Source organism: Botryllus schlosseri, unplaced genomic scaffold (genome assembly GCF_051294905.1).
Source record: "Botryllus schlosseri isolate E-star unplaced genomic scaffold, Bs_hap1 Bs18a, whole genome shotgun sequence".
Taxonomy (NCBI): Eukaryota; Metazoa; Chordata; class Ascidiacea; order Stolidobranchia; family Styelidae; genus Botryllus; species Botryllus schlosseri.
Genome location: NW_027648627.1, coordinates 569,251 through 583,353, shown reverse-complemented (window position 1 = coordinate 583,353; position 14,103 = coordinate 569,251). Strand labels below are relative to the sequence as shown.

The 14,103-nt window shown below is 39.6% G+C and overlaps 1 protein-coding gene across 1 annotated transcript; it reads right to left on the bottom strand.

Annotated features, from left to right (window-relative positions):
* Positions 1-5,062: 5,062 nt before the first annotated feature.
* On the bottom strand, positions 5,063-13,097 carry LOC145459851 (DNA topoisomerase 2-alpha-like). The gene is made up of 9 exons (XM_080338373.1): positions 13,081-13,097; positions 11,956-12,101; positions 11,787-11,884; positions 10,656-10,739; positions 9,081-9,209; positions 8,759-8,863; positions 6,782-6,979; positions 6,169-6,376; positions 5,063-5,172 (listed from the first exon to the last, which is right to left on the bottom strand). The coding sequence occupies exons 1-9, from the start codon at positions 13,095-13,097 to the stop codon at positions 5,063-5,065; spliced, it is 1,095 nt and encodes a 364-aa protein (XP_080194499.1).
* Positions 13,098-14,103: the final 1,006 nt, after the last annotated feature.

Here is a 14,103-nt window from a genome sequence, read left to right as displayed (position 1 = left end):
CTACAGACTATATATATAACTGTATCTCATGTAGTATCGACGAGTGGCTTGCGCTGAGCAATCTAGGCTGATCATGACCCATCATATGAAGCTGCAAGGGGTTCCACGGACGTGGGATCGAGCGCATCAACACCTGAACCAATCCGGCATTTAAACGGTAATTTTGTAAGTACGTGCAAAAATGATACTTACATTCGACATCCGAGTACTCGGACTCAGTCTCAATATCACTTGGCAAATCCGTTACAATGGAAACCTCGGCCATAACTGACTAGAATAAAAACAGCGAGAACACAAACAGCAGCTGTGAACGGTGTTGATAATATGTGTCACTCACTTGACGTCACAATGCACATTCTGCTTTTTCTGTAAACATGCCAATATTGGAACTTTCAGTCAAAATTAGGGCAATTTCCGATTGAGTTGAAACACGGAAAGTCGGTAATTTCGTAATGAAAAAAAATTCTGAACATGATTCCGCAAAGTTGTCAGGAAGATGCAGTTGACCTTTAAATTTTAGTCCTTGTTTCCCAATTCCAAAATATGGTAACGCTAATGTTAGACGATTGGATGGTACGGTGGGCGTTAAAATCAGGAATGCATTGCTATACAAACCCACACAATCCGAGTAATTGATGACTGTTGTTTATGGATAAGCTTATAGGGTTCATTTACTTTTTATCTATGCAGTACACAAATCAACATATCTTTCAATAACAACGTTCGGCATCCTTGTGGTGTCAAAGTCAACACTTTAACCTTCTTGAATAATTATTACTCACATGAGATTCATGATTAACACACAGCTATATCGGCCCGGGTAGCCAACGGCGGAATTGGTCTCAGCGGTCAATCGTACAATATTGGAAGACTGACTGAAATAATGCCAAAGTACTATCCCACATATCCTTATACATAAAGAGTAATAAGGTTCAGCAGTCTAATTAAGCTTAAATTAGGCTGCATAAGGAATATCGTAAGACATACGGCTTGGTGGATTTTATTTTGCTCTGCAGAGGGGGCTCACAGCTCAAGCTAAACCGGTAGGGTTCGGAGTATTACAAAGCTTTTAGTACAAACACGAACTAGGCAAACTTTTCCTATGGATCAGGGATATATAGAACTCTATACATCTCTGCTATGGATCAGCAACCTTAGTGGAATCACCAATATGTTATATATAGGCATACGCCTTTACGATCTAGACTTGGCCTGAGATCATCAGTCCAAGAACAGGAAAGCGTGTCTGAGCCTAAATAGTGGAGTTCGAATTACAAACAGGCCATTGAACTGGTCAGTAGATAAACTGCCCAGTGACTTAGCAATTCTATGTGATGCAAGATAAATATTCACTGGACGTAAGACACTAATGTGCCTACACTAATTTTATTTATAGCAGCCTCTAATCCTTGGTTAGGTACATGAGTAAACAAAACTTGTTATAGATCTAATGTGCTAATTGTTATAGCTGAAGAAACGCTAAATTCTACTGTTAACCATAACATGAATGTGTGGCAAAATTCCAATATTTTGCATTCAAATATGCCAAATGTCAACGCTGGCATCAGCTACTATTACCAACATTCCTACAAGGTCCGTATACAATATCCATACACGGTGGATAGTTCCGAGCAAGTGAGCAACTGATACCGATTGAACTCCTTCTTTTTTCCATGCAGTGACGTATTCCTCTTGCACGGAAATGCTATCTCAAACTTTGCATTATGCACGCATCGGGAGCGTTCCTCACTTGTGAACTAGAAAAGCTTAGCTACCAACAAGTTTTTAGAATTGCTTCCAAACGATAAAACTTACGTGCTCATTGTACTTAATATCGTGTTTATTTGAATTATTCCACGTCGGAATAATAGTGATAATAGTGAGAAATATGGACAATTTTCATTCCCACTCGTCCGGATTTTTCGTTCGCCCCACGCTCGTCATCTGCACTGATATTTTTTTCATTCACACTGGTGCGAACCATCACACAGGTTGAAAAGCACTGGTCTAGTGTATATTGTTTTGTTTCACAATTCCGCCACGGTAAATCAGTTTCGGTCCAATTCAGCACGGTAATCGTGTATTATTATTATTATTATTATTAATGCACAACATTTCAGTGACGCTTATCGCCATTAGTGGCCTTTTGCATCACGACATTGATATTGCAAGTATTCAGTTTCAATGACTTCGTATCTTCACATCTTCTTTCGCTTGCAAGTGCTTCGATCTTTCATTTTCATTCATCAGTCAGACTCTCTCACATCCATCCATCCATCCAACGGGTCTCTGGTGCCGTCTTCGTACAGCGTGGCTTACTGTGTGTCTGGGCGTTTTCGAAGACACTGTTTATACAGCGGGATCAGCGATGAGGAGCCCAGAAAGCCTCCAACACATGGAAACTAGCCCGAACTGGGGTTCGAACCAGCGGCCATTGGTGTCGTCGCGCAGTCGTTTTACACACTGCGCCACTCGCCTCCCCGGTAATCGTATATGATTTGAATTTGCTGGGTCATTTGCGAGATTACAGTTTGAGGAAATGGATCGTCAAAATTTCTCGGTGGAAGAAGCATTGAAGTTGCGTCCTGAAACAGAAATTAACACAATGGTTATCCTTCATATATCCATCACATTCCATGTAATTATCATTGATGACCAGTTACATACAACAAAACTGATAAAGATATACAAGTGAATAGTATATTCGTATTGAAATAAACCCAAATATTTCTGGCTAACGCTCGTCAGGGGTAATCATCAGCAACTAGTAGAGAATTGGAGAGAACATTGTATATCAACAATCATATCACCAAATACAACGGCACGAGAATAAAATGATTGATCGCGGCAACCACATTGTCTTAGGCTCAATGTACTATTTTCAGACTACAATGAGATCCCTCTGCTGGCACAACCCGGGATGTCATGGCGAGTGTCAGCCAAATGTATTATTCAATGGTTCATTGATGTTCTGTACACCCAAAGAGCTCTCCAACCAAACTACATGGTGCTAATATTGATATGAGGTATTCTCTTGTACCAAAATTTGCTGCCTAATATTAAGAAACATCCCTGGTATAAGTCCGGTTGTAGTATCTTTCCTCAAACATACGACACACCGACTTTCTCACCATTTGATTGATTTCAGGCAAAACCGTTTCCGTATCAACCGGCGAGACTTTATCGATTTCGTCCACGAATTCGCGTGCATCTTGCAACGCATTCTGAACAAAATGGATTGACATGAAACACAGCCAAAAAGAAGATACAAAGTTATTTTCCTAGCAATTCCATTGCCAGATGTCACACAAAGATGGAGACTGATTTCCCAATTCGAGGGGTAGCCCGGACCCTGGCCCGTGTAACGGCGGTACTCACCATGGGTTTGGGTTCGGCGCCGTCCAGCATCCTGCGGATGTTATCGACAACGTCCCGAACGTCGTGGTTGGGCACAAAAGCGGACCAGCCCGTCGCGATACCTTGAGCGCCGTTGACCAAAATCATGGGGATGACAGGGCAGTACCTGCGTGGGCGCAAAATCGAAACGGGTTCAGACACATTCGCCTCGTTCCTTTTCAACCCATTTTTCAATATATCGCTTCGTATTTGTTTTATTTGACCGTTTGTGATTCACAACGAGCAGACAATTAGCCGTCTACAACGGTAGGCCTATAAAATAGGCTAAAAGCGGTATTATATCAAATTATAAGTTCACCGACGGTGCAAAATCTACGATACAAACGAAATGCAGACGTCAATATAAAAGTCAATAAAAAATAATCGTCACTGGGAAATGAAAAAAAAAATCGGAAAATATCAACAATCAGAAAAATAATCAATGAAATATGATCTTAATCTATAAATTATAAAAAATGATAATCCTCGCTTGGAAAAACATTCGGCACGATAATATCGGAAAAACGGAGAATAATAAAACGATAATTTAAAAAGTGAAACAGCTATTCGGAAAAAAGGACCGTTTTGTGAAATTCAGCCCAAATTTTTTTTGAAAATAATCGGCAATTTTTTTAGCGATATGACAATCTTGCACGACCAAAACTTTTGCAAAATTTTGATACATATTGCGACAGGAAAAATTATCCTTCTGTGAAAAGACGGTGGTTATTTTTTCAGAAATAATCGGAATCTTCAAATCACCTGAGCATTGTGAAGATGTAACGGGGCGAGGCCGCGTCCTTGCCCCCGTGCAGCCTGGTCCCGAACTGCCCGATCGGCTGAAGCAGGTTAATGTTGTGGTTCTGGGCCATGTTGATGATGGTTGTCATAAGCGAGGCCTGCGACAATACGATACAAACTATAAAATGAGCTGCCTTGTACGAATTTTTTTCCTAATTACATTAAAATTAGAATAATAGCCACACATTTTTTTCCAAATTACTTAACAATCAATTATTACAGCTACATACTTTTTTTTTCAAATTACATTAAAATTATAATGATAGCTGCATTTTTCCAAACTAGATTAGAATTAGAATTACAGCAACACTTTTTATTCGAATTAGTTAGGAATTAGAATTAAAGCACCAGGTTTGTTATCCAATTAGTCTATATTTAGGGGTTAGAGCTACATAGATTTTTTTCTAAATAAGATCAGAATCAGCATCATAGCTACACAGTTATCCAAGTTCGATTAGAATCACAATTATAGCTACACAGTTTTTCCAAATTAGATTAAAATTAGAATGATAACTACACAGTTTTTTTCCGAATTAGTCAAGAATAAGAGTTTTAGCAAGTTTTTTTTCCAAATCAGTTCACACTTGGAGTTACAGCCACAAATATTTTCTCCGAATATATCCAAATTAGAACTATAGCTACTTTCTTTTTTAAATGAAATTAGATTAGAATTATAGCTACACAGATTTTCTAAATTTGATGAAAATTTGAATTACAGAGCTTTTTTTTCCAAATTAGAATTAGAGCTATACAATTTTTCCAAATTAGATTGAAATTAGAATTATCGCTACACATATTTTGCAAATTAGTTCAGAATCAGAGCTACAGTTTTTCCAAATTGGCTTGAAATTAGAATTATTTAACGCTACGCGGACAACTCGGCCACCGACCCCGCGAGCTCCGCCACCTTGACTTCGCGTTTATCGTCCCTCTTCAGGCAGGTATACAGCACTTTCCTCTGGCCCGGTTTCAGCCCTGGAGGAAGCACAGCCTTTCAATCACTCTACACTGTAATGGTGCTACCACGATTGTGGTCATATTTTCAGTATTGCGTTTCAAACACCGCAGACACAGCGTCAGATAGATGCATGATGTAATCATCCCGGAATACTACCGACGGGAGCACAAAATAACAATATTTTTTAGCGTATCAAGCCCCAGTCGAGTGTCTGAGTACCATTTATCGCATCGCCGCCTGTAGCAGTAGCTGCGTAGAGAGGATGGCGGAATCAGAGAAACCTCCGCCCAAGACCTGGGCCGTGTGCGGCCAGCCAAAAGCCGCTCAGAATTTGAAAAAAATATATACTTCACAATGTTAATGCGTGGACCAAGACCATTATAGGCTGTCGAAACTGAACCGTAAATACGTTTACCTTTGAAGTGTGTTTCGCAATTCGCATGCATTTGAGGTCAGACTAAGTCACTTTTTGTCCACATAATTCAGTTCAAACCTGCCTTTGTTACCACTGTCACATCACTCATTGCACGGTCAGAGGCCAAAATTTAAACAAGATTCGGAGAACGAAAGCTTTAGTATCCCAAATACGTTTTAATGCGTTCATAGAAAAACGTGTCCGCGGGCTGAAAACGTATAGCGTTCAACATAGCTTCGAAGTATGACGGCGAATATCATTCTTGTAGATTCACCGCCACTTTCTCATTACCCAATATCAACACATCCAGCATGAATTAACAATATAATTCACTGCCTACAATTAGTAACGAGACGTCAATCACACATCGGCACTGAATTGAATAAATCAGTCTAAATCCATATTTTAAATACCTTAACTATGCGTACAGAGAAGTTAACACTGCTCCTAGCTGCATCGGCATTTGTACGTGGATTGAACACGGTTAATCTTCAAAATTTTAAAATTATCCCTCCCCTTTCTACTCTAGCACAAGTGCGCTTAGAAATATGAAAAGCAAAGAAAACCACAACTCCGAAAGGCGGAAGCAAAGTCTCACCGTCGAGCAACGAGGGCACGGACCTCTCCACGTCGGCGCAAGAGTAGAGAACCAGCCCCCTGTTGACAAACTCCGTGTAGGTCAGCGACTTTACGTTGGCGTTGTGCAGCGCGTCGTCGGGACGCCCGTCCTCTCTCCGCTGCCGCCTGGAAGCCATGAAGTTGGACAGCCACTCCTTGCGCTCGTCCGCACGTTTCTTGTTGAAGGCCTTGGCAAAATTTCAGGTTACCTCATTAGTTTTTAAACAGCACAAAAAAAAATGCAGTTGCAAATTTTGGATTTGCAAAAATAGCTTCGACTGTGGGACAGGGTTGTGATAACTCGAGTCAATCTGTGTGTCGGCTCAGACGGCCAAGACCGACATTTCATTGCAATTTCGAAGAGTAGTAAAGTAACCACGCTATTGAAATTTCGTCTATTGGTACTGGTACTTGAAAATGCGACCAGAATCTGCTAAAAGTGAGGAAAATTTGTATATTATAACTCCGAACCCTTCGATATCACCAAACAGACTCATAAAAAGTGGGTTTGGCGAGACTTCAACTGGAACAATTTTTTCAAATTGTCCCGGAATCCCAGAAAAAAAAATCATTTTTGAAGACCCCTATTGTACAAGAAACACGCTAGCAATTACCTGGAACGGCTTAACGTTGACGCCCCTTCCGCCTTTGTTCTTCTTCTTCACGATATCCGATATTTTCCTCACCACCTGTTCGGTGATGTAGTCTACGTGCCGACCCCCTTTAGTGGTGGCTATGCCGTTCACGAACGACAAATGCTGGAAACCTTTTTTCGATAAGGTGACGCAAACCTAAAAAAAAAGGTAGGCGACTGACGATTGTGACGAAACCACTTCAGAGTCGCAGCCAAGTCGAGATTTCAGAAGATATGTTGTAACTATTGACGTATTATAAAAGGCTGAACACAATGATTCGAGTATCAAGTATTAATTCCACTGCGGAAGTCAAGAGCCCCAAGTTCAAGTCATTGTTTCGACTCAACAGTCCAGTTAATGTCTTATTAAACCAACGTTTTAGAATTCTCGCTTGGTAGGGTTGAATGTTTCACATTCATAATATCCTAATTTCCCTCACTTTCCACAGTTTTTGGTCGCATTTTCAAGTACCAGTACTAATAGACGAAGTACCAATCATGATGTAACTTCGCTATTCTTCAAAATTACAATGAAACGTCGGTCTTGACCGTCAGAGCCTTGCATTATTTATTATTAATTAGATCAGAATTATAGCTACACAGTTTGTTCGAATTAGATTAGAATTTGAATTACAGCTAGCTTTTTCCAAATTAGATTTGAATCACAATTATAGCTACATAATCTATCGCTTCATATACAATTCATGAACCAATTCCAGAATCAGAATTACGGCTAATTGGCTACAGTTTTTTTTCCAAATTAGATTTGAATCAGAATTATAGCTACATAATCTATCGCTTCATATACAATTCATGAACCAATTCCAGAATCAGAATTACGGCTAATTGGCTACAGTTTTTTTTCCAAATTAGATTTGAATCACAATTATAGCTACATAATCTATCGCTTCATATACAATTCATGAACCAATTCCAGAATCAGAATTACGGCTAATTGGCTACAGTTTTTTTTCCAAATTAGATTTGAATCAGAATTATAGCTACATAATCTATCGCTTCATATACAATTCATGAACCAATTCCAGAATCAGAATTACGGCTAATTGGCTACAGTTTTTTTTCCAAATTAGATTTGAATCAGAATTATAGCTACATAATCTATCGCTTCATATACAATTCATGAACCAATTCCAGAATCAGAATTACGGCTAATTGGCTACAGTTTTTTTTCCAAATTAGATTTGAATCACAATTATAGCTACATAATCTATCGCTTCATATACAATTCATGAACCAATTCCAGAATCAGAATTACGGCTAATTGGCTACAGTTTTTTTTCCAAATTAGATTTGAATCACAATTATAGCTACATAATCTATCGCTTCATATACAATTCATGAACCAATTCCAGAATCAGAATTACGGCTAATTGGCTACAGTTTTTTTTCCAAATTAGATTTGAATCAGAATTATAGCTACATAATCTATCGCTTCATATACAATTCATGAACCAATTCCAGAATCAGAATTACGGCTAATTGGCTACAGTTTTTTTTTCAAATTAGATTCGAATCACAATTATAGCTACATAATCTATTGCTTCATATACAATTCATGAACCAATTCCAGAATCAGAATTATGTCTAATTGGCTACAGTTTTTTTTCCAAATTAGATTCGAATCACAATTATAGCTACATAATCTATCGCTTCATATACAATTCATGTACGAAACCCGGGCGATAGAATTATCCCGACTGTGCCCGAGACATTCTGCGAATGGTTTCGGGTCAATAATATCGCACATTGGACATTCTTCCCCCACATCGCCGCACGGAAACGCAAGGACGTGGTCTGCTGATGTGCTGGATACCAGGCAAAATCTACACAATGACTTTGAGACAGTAAAGTGCTTCGTTATTACCCCTTCTGCATATTTATACCCAGCTACTAGCATAGCACAGCAGTTACTCACTTCCCAACGCAGATTCACTTTTTCATACACCGTCTCGTAGGGAACCCCGTTTTCATCCGTGCATTTTTTCGTGTATAGCTCGACGTAATCTTTAAAATTGTTAACCTGAAACAATCAACGTCAGACTGATTCAATCACGGAAATGGGACATTTCATATTTTTTGCCCGCGATTTTTTTGTTGTTCATGATATACTATACATACACACGAACTGTGCACATACACACCGCGCGTGCATATGCCGTTGCACAAGGAAGGCGCAGAAATAGCTTGGTAAGGCTCTCCAAGCCTCGGAGCAAAAAGTAAAATATTAGACAGCTTACCGGTAACCGAGTGCCATTGAGATAGACGGTGACGCCTTTTGTTGCCCCGGCAATGTCGTAGGCGCGTCTAGACAGCAATGCCACCGTGTCGGCATCTAATTTGTCCATGCCGAATTTCTTCAAATCGGGCTGAAAAAATATAAACACGTTGACACAAGACACCAATTACTGGTACCTATATAAATTTGACTTTTTCTATTCAAGAATAGAGAATTTTGACATTTTCTGCATTAGATTTCGATTACTCGAAGCTAGTATTAATAAATTATTAGAAAATCGACAGCTGAAATTCCAATTCCACAAACTTTGCATTAAAACCAATGCGCTTACCCAATGTGCATCACAGTAATTGTTCACAAAATTAGCAAGATAGAGTGGGCTATAGGTCTCTTCCAATCAGCTAGTGTCGTCATGCGCATTATTGCAAACATTTGGATGAGTTCTTAGACACCCTAGATAACATATAGGTACCATATTTGCGTCATTATAAAATTAGTACTATATTAAACTGATAAATGAGCAATTAACACAAGGAGAATTTCAGAAATAATTGCAGTTGCAGTGTCCGTGAAATTAGCAAAATAAAGTGACTTAATGAATTTTCCAATCAGCTGGAATCATTTTGAGCTAATTAAAATATTTTCAATGTTTTTGATCCCGTAATTACTCGAGGATACCATACTTGCATTATTACAGAAAAAATACGGCTTCGAACTGATAAACAAGCTATAGGCACTATCTGACATAGATTTTAAGCTTGGTTCCACAAGAGCCAGCAACATTATCTGCAACAAAAATCGGAACATTGCACCACTAATCACGGCTGCCCTCAGATCTCATAATCTCATAGAGTCATTGGATGAGCCGCGAGCAAAGTCCGGCCCCACGGTCACTGGACAACACAGATCGAGCCAACGATCACAAAGTCGCGTGCTAAGTGTCGGTAGGGCAGACTTCAAAAGCAGCCTGTTTCCTCTAGGCAAGGTTGTCATCATTGGGCAAGCGGCAGAGTGGGCATTCCATTATAAAACACATAATTGGGATGGTTAACTTAAAGTGGAGCATACAATTCGACAAGCCAACCCCCAAATCAACAACGACCACCACGCTAACACCACCTTTAACCCACGTTTACAAAATTTTCAGTTCTGCTCACTATTTCCGCACAGGAGGAATAAGTTTTGTGTTTTTCTTGGGTTAGATTAAAACCAGCTATTTAGCTGGTCCACAATCTACATGTTCACCCATCAGTAGCGTATATTTTTGAATTAATTGTGTCAGAAATTACTCCGGCATGCAGGGTAACTTTGGAGAAGGCAGATTTTTGCATGCATTTTCACTGCAGCGTCTATAATACCCATCAAGTGAGGATTATTCGGACAGAGCTGAGAGCAGTGTCTAAAAATGAAGAAAAACATAGTCTAGGCCTGTACTAATGCAAGGTTAGGGTTAGTTTGGGTTATGTAGAATGACCCGCTCTTTTGAAGGGGTCTGGGAATCTATAACTATGGAGATCTTAGCTACAATAAGTGTAGTGTTGAAGAAGCAATACTGCCATGTGCTGATTATGCTCACCATGAAAGTGATACACGTATAGTCCTTTACATCGTTGGCAGACAGCTTCATAGGCCCGGCCTGCGCCATATTTCCAGTCCACGTCTGAAAAACACAGCCAGTAAGAAACCTAGCTACTGCAGCTAGTCAATCCTTTTCCAACAATCACAACCAATCCATGATAATCAAAATTATAACCAGCTCTCAGATCTCATAATCTCAATTGGTCATCGGAACCGCACGCAACCAAAGCCCGGCCTAGAGTGACCACGAAATTTAGACCCAATTACGACCTCGCGTAGTTCAGAAACCTGTCTCTATAGAACAGGCTTTGATCGCGGCAAGCTTCCTCAAGGCATTGCTGTCATCACAGAGCTTGTCCAAGTAGTTCGAGACTGAATATAGACTAGCTGTCATTGTCATAAGATTGCTATATCCACGTAAGATTAATATATTCACGTATGGTCAGTAAGGTTGTTCAATCACTTTTTAAACATTTTTGCAGCTATTCGATCAAATTATTGGGTTGGCTAAAAAACGTATCACACCAAATTTGGCTCAATTCCAAGCGGTTGATGTGATGCTGCAGGAGTTTGAATAATATGAAATTGTTATAAAAATACTTAAAATATATCTTACAAATTCAAACGTCAACCCTATGAAATTGATAAATTGTCTACAAGTACAATGCCTGACAAATTTTGCTAACTTCCAACCGACGGAAGTGAAGTTATTGGAGTTGAAAATTTGGGATTTAGAAAAAATAACATTGACGACGGGTAATCCCAGAATGATAAGCTCAAAGAACTTCGTTTCTACGGGTTGGAATTGCGTCAGATTTGTTTTGCATCGTTTTTGTAGACAACTCAACACTTTCACAGAGTAGACGGTAAAATTTGTAAAAAAAAATTGTTTTTTTATAATAAATTCAGAATTTTCAAACTCCTGTAGCTTCACATCGTGCACCGTTTTTTTTTAGCCAACCTACCAATTTTATCAAATAGCTGCTAAAAATTGTAACCCAAGTGGTCAGTAATCAAGTACTAATTTCCAGTGTTTTGCCTGTTTTTCAGTTTCTTGAGCAAAACTAAAACTAGAACGCTTCCGATAGCAAACTAATTTGAATACTCGACTATTGATCAAATCACGCACCATCTTAAACTTTTTCCTACATTCCTTCGAAGAAGTCTCCACAGTGAACTTGGTGCTGAAAATATTGCACAGTTTCGCCCCGTGCCCGTTACGGCCGCCTGAAAACAACAAAAAACACATATTTCAGCCCGAAACGTCGCGAAACAATCAGTCCGCTCTTGAAAATTACCGGTGACTTTTTTTCGGTCGTCGTCGTAGTTACTGGAGGTGGGCAGGTGTCCGAAAAGGAGTTCGGGAATGTAAAGTTGTTCTTCCTTGCGCTTTACCACGGGTATCCCTTTGCCGTCGTTCCAGACCGAGATCAGATTGCGTTCACTGTAATCACAGTCGGACGACTAGATAATTTCCAGCTTTTTCAAATTGGATTAAAATTAGAATTAGTGAATCCGTGCACTGCACCCGCTTAGATAATTACAAAATTAGGTCATTCATTGTCCCGCGTTCGGCAATCGTTGCTAGCCTGATTTACCACGTCTCCAACAAGCCTAATTCCGCTGGCTTGGATAATCACATCTGCAATAGGCCATGTGCGCACGACATCGTCCCTGGCCTACACGATCACATCTGCATTGGCTTGGTGCACACAATATCTTTGCTGACCTACACAATCGCATCTGCAATAGGCCTAGCACTTAAGATATCGCTAGCCTAACTACCGCGTCTTGGGCCTACCATGCTTTGGCTCCTATTTCTCGATGGCTTGGATAAAATGCTGTCGAGTATATGCTGATTAGAGATTGTGATTGAAGAGTGACATCTCGTAACTGAATGAAATCGAATGTCCGCGATCATGTGCGAGGCGTGCGTACATGCGTAATTGATTTGCACTAGTCTTGAGTTATAGTCCAGTAGGCTCGAGTTATAAAAGAGGTAAGGTTTGAACCACCTGAAATCGGCGTCACTATAGCACATATTCCATAAAAACTCGTACATTTTGACTTGCGCTAATCGTCGCCGAGGCTACGTAAGACGCAAGACGCAATGATAAGCGAGCGTATTCAATTGTTGGACGCGTTGATAAGCGCGCGTATTCAAATGTTCGACGCGTGCGGATTTCATATTTCACGGCAGATCAGGGAGTCGCTAATTAACAGCACTTCCGGACTCGTCGACAAGCTTATCATACGCCTATAATCGCCAACACGGGGACGTTGTATAATTGTTATTTACGCATCGCATGTACTTAACCCCAAATGAATTGATGCTACATTACTAAACTCGAAAAAATCGAACCCCCCCCCCCCATATTTTTCGGCTGGCTTCGCGCCTAGGAGTTCATACCATCAAATCAAACCTTGTTGTTATAAGCATTGAGAACCGCAAATATCTGTAAACCAAGCTTGGTTTGTACCACTCTATACAGTTCCCCTGCAGGATTTTCAAAGAGATTAGATTATAATTAAAATTATAGCAAAGAAACATTTCCCGAATGGAATTGCACAATTAGATTACGAGCATTCCTCACTAATTAGCCCAAATAGACTAGAATTATATAATGGTCAAGTCAGACCCGTGCATCGGTTCCATGAAATCACAACTTGCGTAACCCTCCAATTTTGCCTTACCCGTCGATCTCAATTCTTATCTTCGACATTTTCGGGTCCCTCTGCTTGTTATGAGCAGCGTTCACCAAAATTTCCTCGAAGATCTTGTACAGCCCCGGAACGAACGTGATTTCTCGGTTTACCATCCCGTTCTCTCCGTCCCAAACCCACATCGGCTGAAAATAATCGTTCAAGAATAATTTGAGTATATAAAAAAAAAATCATCTGACATTGTCAATAACACATCGATTCATTATGCTTCATTATACAATTGAATAATATATTCCTATTGAAATATACCCCAACATTTTCTGTTGACACTCGTCAATGGTAATAGTCAGCAACTAGTAGAGTATTCTTCCCAATTCTCTACTATACTTGCCAACACCTGACGCGTGTCACCCGATTATATTCATTTAATATCACTTCAATATGAAAATATGATTCGATTCACAGGATCAGTGATACATACAATGGTAAATATCTGTGTGACTAACCAGCTGTGAATCTCCACGTTTGGATTAAGATAAGCACCATCAAAATCTATCTAAAACCAGATGCGGTCGGGAACAATGTATTCTGCTTTGCAGGAGCACAAGGTTTGTATATTTGCACTACCGAATGGAAGTGGTTATGATTTCATAATCTTTCCGCTGAACAGTTTGATTTTAAAGAAAAACTAGGATTAGAATTATCACATTTTTCACCTGCTATGAAATCATTACTTTCAATAGCACTCTAGCAGAAATTGATGTGACTTCGACTATAGTGGT